The sequence below is a fragment of the Podarcis melisellensis genome, assembly GCF_964234715.1.
Source record: "Podarcis melisellensis genome assembly, chromosome: 8".
In the NCBI taxonomy this organism is placed as follows: Eukaryota; Metazoa; Chordata; class Lepidosauria; order Squamata; family Lacertidae; genus Podarcis; species Podarcis melisellensis.
In genome coordinates, this window is record NC_138540.1 from 83,234,294 (window position 1) to 83,240,293 (window position 6,000).

Genomic DNA, 6,000 nt, shown 5'->3' on the forward strand with positions numbered 1-6,000 from the left:
GTGGAACTCCCTCCCTTCAGATGTCAAGGAAATAAACCAGTGTTTCCCAACCGGTGTTCCGCGGCACACGAGTGTGCCGTGAGACGTTGCCTCGTGTGCCGCGAGATGCCTGGAGGGAGGCGGGCGAGTCGGGCGGCGAGAGGCGGGGCGGCGGCGGCGAGGAGAGGCCGCGCCTCCTGCTGCTGCCTGGCGCTCCTCCTCGCAGCCGGCAGCGCTGCCTGGGCGCCTCCGCGCGACTCTGCCTCGCTGGGTTTGGTCTCCCAGCAGAGACGGGTCACACGCGCCCCTCCCTCCCTCCCTCAGCCTGCGCGGAGGGAGAGCCAGAGAGAGGCATCGCTCCTGCGCGGCGGGAGAGGGAGCAGCCGGAGCGATGCCCCAAACGAACGCATGGGACCGGAGGGGAAATCCTCTCCGAGGCGGATTGAGCGCAGCTGAGAGAAGCCTTTCGAGGAGCTGCCGTGTCCCCTGGAAACCCCCTTCCCAGCTCTGCCTCAGCCGCCGCCGCCTCAGTTGCCGCCGTCCCTCAGTCCCTCGCTCTGCTGCCTCCTCCCACCCCCAAAGCTTGGAGGTTCCCCAGCAAGGGGGAGGGAAAAAACTTTCACTTTTGTGCGTCCCTCCCGGCGTGACGCTGCGCGCTGACGTCACGGGGCGGGGCTTTAATGGTGGTGTGCCGCGAGATTTTTTTTCAGTAAACAGGTGTGCCGTTGCCCAAAAACGTTTGGGAAACACTGAAATAAACAACTTACAGTGGTACCTCGGGTTATATACGCTTCAGGTTACAGACTCCGCTAACCCAGAAATAGTATCTCGGGTTAAGAACTTTAAGGATGCTTCAGGATGAGAACAGAAATCGTGTTCCGGTGGCACAGCAGCAGCAGGAGGCCCCATTAGCTAAAGTGGTGCTTCAGGTTAAGAACACTTTCAGGTTAAGAACAGACCTCTGGAACCAATTAAGTACTAACCTAAGGTACCACTGATGTCTGGTATCTGAAGAAGTGTGCATGCACACGAAAGCTCATACCAAGAACTAACTTAGTTGGTCTTTAAGGTGCTACTGGAAGGATTTTTTTTGTTTTGACTAAAGTACCACTGTATCTGACTTTTAGAAGACATCTGAAGGCAGCCCTGTTTAGGGAAGTTTTTAATGTTTGATGTTTTATTCTGTTTTTAGTGTTCTGTTGGGAGCTGCCCAGATGGGTGGGGTATAAATTATTATTATTATTATTATTATTATTATTATTATTAGGCATGATTCTCCAGAATGCCAAGAATCAATAAATTGTGAGGGTTAGGGTGGTGCAGAGAGGAACTCGTGTACACAAACAGGTCATAGTTTGAATAAGGAACCTAGCAAGAGGGAGATGAGGAAATCTTTGGCCAAGGGTCCAAAAAACCAGGCACCCATTTGCCACTGGTTACTTAAATTGGGAGTAATGCTTGAGTTTCCAGAAGGTGGCTGATCTCTCCCTACCCATCACTGACTGAATTTATGCTGGTCTGTCTAGGATCTGCTTGCTGCCTTGTCCTGTTCTCAACCAGTAGCCACTTCCTGGAGAAAGGGTTCCCAGTTAGAGCTCTGACCTCTCTTGGCTAAGCTGTGTATGGAAGGAAGGAAGGAAGGAAGGGAGGGAGGGAGGGAGGGAGGGAGGGAGGGAGGGTGATCAGGCCCACTTGGGGCTCTGCTATCCTTCCAAACCAGCTGCCACGAAATCTGGCTAGTGCCTTCGGCTTTGCAAAAGTTGCCGTATTTTTCGCTCCATAAGACACACTTTTTTCTTCCTAAAAAGTAAGGGGAAATGTCTGTGTGTCTTATGGAGTGAATGCATGGTCCCAGGGGCAAAAAGCAGATCATGCTTTTTTTTTTTTGAAAGAGGGAAGTGGGTGTTGAAACAAAGCCGCTGATCGTTTGCCGATTGGAGAGAGAGAGATAAGGGACGCTAGAGATGAAGGAGGCTGCCTGGGAGGGGGGAGGTAAAGACAGCAAACTTGCAAAGGGGGAAACAGGAAGATTAAAGCAATAAGGAGAGAAATTAGAAGAAAAGGGGGAGCAAAAAACTGCTCTGGCTAAGGAAAAGACACTAAGGCAAACAAGAGGAAAGGGAGTGTTGAAAGGAAACAGCTGATCGGTGGGATCGGAAGAGAGATAAGGGACCTAGCAGCTGCCTGGGAGGGGGGGAGGTAAAAGCCCATGGAGCCTCAGGATTTTTGCATTGGGTCACCCCAAATTCACCATCAGATCACATGTCTGTGGCCACAGCATGAGCCACAAAAATCATACAACCACTGTTTCGTTCAGAATATTTTTTCCCCTTGTTTTACTCTAAAAACTAGGTGCGTCTTATGGAGCAAAAATATGGTGCCCTCCTCTCTCCCTGCTGCTTTGGGATTCCCCCACACTCTCTGGATAAAGACCAAATCCTGCACTTGAGAATCGAGAAGGACACATCTCTTAACCTGCCCATTTCCATCCCACAGAATTACTGCGACGGCGTCCAGCGTCGGAGCTGCTGGGATTCCTGCAGGTGGCGTCCTGACCCTCGCCATCATCTTGGAAGCTGTCGGGCTGCCCACCAATGACATCTCCCTCATTCTGGCGGTGGACTGGCTTGTGTAAGTACCGCGAGGGCAAAGTTTGAGGGAGAGGCTCAGCGACCGGCGATTTCCCTGACTGATGTTCACAGCGTGGCAGGGTTGGCAGGCTGGCTAGTCCCAACTTCCCCGCCAAAAGACGGGATCTTTTCCCCTCCCGCCTCCTTGCTAGTTCCCCTTCAGGTCCTCTTCCTCATGTGTTGGCCTCATTCCGCAAGCAGAGAGGAGAGACGTTTGCAGCAAGTGGCTCAAGGAAAAGGCCCCAGGTTCGCATAGGGAAGCAGAAGCCATTGCAGAGAGGCGCTGCCTTGAAAGGGGGTGGTAGGTAACCAGTTGAATCTTCTGCACATACTGTACTTTTTGCTCTATAAGACTCACCTTTTCCCTCCTAAAAAGTAAGGGGAAATGTGTGTGCATCTTATGGAGCGAATGCAGGCTGTGCAGCTATCCCAGAAGCCAGAACAGCAAGAGGGATTGCTGCTTTCACTGCGCAGCGATCCCTCTTGTTGTTCTGGCTTCTGAGATTCAGAATATTTTTTTTCTTGTTTTCCTCCTCCAAAAACTAGGTGTGTCTTGTGGTCTGGTGCGTCTTATAGAGCGGAAAATACGGTAATCCTCCAAGGTCAATTTTTTGGGGCAGGGCATTTGACTGGACAAAGCTGCCATGGACCAAGGCCACATTTGCACCTTACACTGTTAAAAGATGCCAAATCATGCCCATTCCGCATTTATAAGAATTCGATCTTTTAGTGTGGCAACACCTAAACTTGAACTCGCTGCCTGTTGACATCACCCGTGCTCCCACACTGTTCTCTTTTTGTCACCTTCCGAAGTTTGTTTTATTGATCAGACAAGGTTACCCAGATGCATAGAACGTTGATGTGTGTTTTGATCTGTTTTTAGTTTATTGCTGATTTTAATTCTTAGTTTTTTCAGCTGTTTTTGCCGTTAATTTTACTGTTTCCTTCTTCTTGTAAACCACTTTGAAGTTTTTTCAAAAAAATTACAAGCAAGCTGTGTATAGGTCTTATGAAATAATAAAAATCAATACATTTAAAGGGTGATGATTCCGCTTTAAACAACGACTTCGCCCGGAAAATCCTGGGAGCCATAGTTTGTTCAGGGTGCAGAGAGCTGTTAGGAGCCGCCCCTATTCCCCTTCACATCTACAATTCCCATAGTTGCCTGTAAAGAAGGATTGATCGTTAAACTACTCTGGGAATTGTAGTTCTGGGAGGGGAACAGAGTCTCCTGACAACACTCTGTACAAACCACAGCTCCCAGAATTCTTCAGGGGAAGGCATTCCAGTTTAAAGTGGCATCAGTGCGCTTTCTATGGATGATGCAGATGTGGTCAGAGTCAGGCCGTTGGTCTGTCCAGCCCTGTAATTGGAGTTGAAGTAGCAGCTCTCCAAAGATTCAAGCAGGGATCTTTTCCAGTTTCGCTGCCTGATGAGGTCCTTTCAAGCACAGATGCAGTATTGAATGTGGAATCTTCTGACTCCGCGCCATTTTTCTTGCTTTTTTTTTTTTAACCCTGTCACTCAAGGATCCTCTCCTCCAGCTCTCCTTCAATGTGTCCCCGGGATGCCTATTCCCCCCCCCCCCCCGCTGAGCAGTGTGTTTTGTTCATGGCAGCCAGGGGGTGTATTTGTCCAACTGACTTGTCCAGTATGGCTGGCTGGGCCAGGTGTGCTGAGGGTCCCTGGGGGGCCACAGAGGAAAGGTTAAAAGCAGCTGAGCGTTTAGCTTTTCCTCCTGTCGCTTGGGGGAATCTGCACATGGCGCAAGAATACAGGAAGGGCCTGGCTGGATCCGGCCCAAAGGTCTTGCCTGGTTCAGCAGTCACATGCCTCTGCGATAGCTGTCAACATTTCCCTTTTTTAAAGGGAAATTCCCTTATTCTGAATAGGATTCCTCGTAAGAAAAGGGGAAAGTTGACAGCTATGGCCTCTGCGTTTTCTTAAGCGGGGCACAAAGGTCTCAGCCTTTCCCTGCTGTTTGTCTGGTTCTCACAGATAGATTGCTCCTGAACATGGAGGCTCTGTGTCCAGTGAATGTTGCTAACAACCCTTGTGGCTTAACCACAAGCACCTCAGTCATTGCCTCTTTCTTTTGCACCAGGGATCGCACCTGCACGGTCCTAAACGTGGAAGGCGATGCTTTTGGCGCTGGGCTCCTGCAGGTGTACACCGAAAGGACGGAAGGCAAGGCAGAGGCAGAGGAGCTGATGGAGATCAAGACGGACGCCGGCAAGGAAGTGGGGGCGGAAGAAGGCTCCCCACTGATCAAGAGGGACGGGCCTGCCCCCTTGGAGGGCATCAACTCCTGCGAAAAAGAATCCGTGATGTAAAGCAGCCTGCGAAGAGGCTAGACTTCGGTTTTTTAAAAAGTTAGGGTTCCATTTTTAAGGACAGCTACCGAATCTGCTCCACCTCTGAAAGACTTCTGTTTCCCATAAGAAGCAAGTTCAGGCGGTTTGGTGATGGGGAACTTCTTCGATTTTCACCCAGCACACTCCTTTCCACCTTTTTTTAATGACTGATTTTTCACACAGTGCTTTTGAAATTTCAAACGGGGCTTTCCCCCCTGAAAAACGTCAATGTTGGGGGCTTGATGCCGCCTGGAGATAGCTCTGCTTGGCTGGAAGCCTCTCCCTCTTTAAGGAGATGAGGGTTGGGGGTGCTGTTGCTCAGGAGAAAGGGCACTCTGTATATTCTCAGAGGCACAATACTTTGCACGTTCCAGGCTGAACCCTTAAGTTTTTAAATCTGCAATGTGGAAACTGGTAGCAGTGACTTTGGAGGTCTCTTAATATCACTCTTTTCCTTCTTCCAGATCTCTAGCTACCTTTGCTGCTTTTTATTTTATTTTGTGTTTTGGACCAAGCAAGGGGGGTGGGTGTTGTCCTTTCCGTATCTAGTATCTTTGATTCCCTCCCATTGTCGTCACCCCCCTTTTTAGTTACATTTCATTGCAGGAAGAGGAAGCAGACTGCTTTATTTCCGGACAGATTTATTCTCCCCTGGCCCACCCCACAATTCAGTAACTTGAGCAGTGCACCGCTTGAGCCTATAAATACCTATCGTCAAACAGGAATGGGGGGAAGAGATAATTTCTTTCTGCTTTTTACAATTTCTTTGCCTTGCAACTTCTCTTCAAATCCTTATGCCAGGGCTGTGCGATGTGCAATTGAACATTGAGAGTCACCGCTGGGTCGCTGGAATTTCTGCCATTCCCTGCAAAGCCAAATTTTTCCTTGAACTGCTTAAAGCCTACATATTTTCCTCCCTTCTTCCCTGCTTGGGTCATCACGTGCAAGAACTAGACAGCACTCCAGTGCTTTCTTGAAGTGGCAACTCCTGGTTCCAAGAGCTGCGATGTAATTTAATTTATTTCTGGAACTTAAAA

General features: G+C 49.5%; 1 protein-coding gene across 1 annotated transcript in view; it reads left to right on the top strand.

Moving 5' to 3' along the window:
- Positions 1-6,000, top strand: part of SLC1A5 (solute carrier family 1 member 5) — a 45,601-nt gene extending 39,601 nt beyond the window's left edge. Inside the window, exons 7-8 of the mRNA XM_081922162.1 lie at positions 2,476-2,610; positions 4,714-6,000. Of these exons, the coding sequence (XP_081778288.1) occupies positions 2,476-2,610; positions 4,714-4,942 (364 nt within the window). The 3' untranslated portion in view covers positions 4,943-6,000. The remainder of the gene's footprint in view (positions 1-2,475; positions 2,611-4,713) is intronic.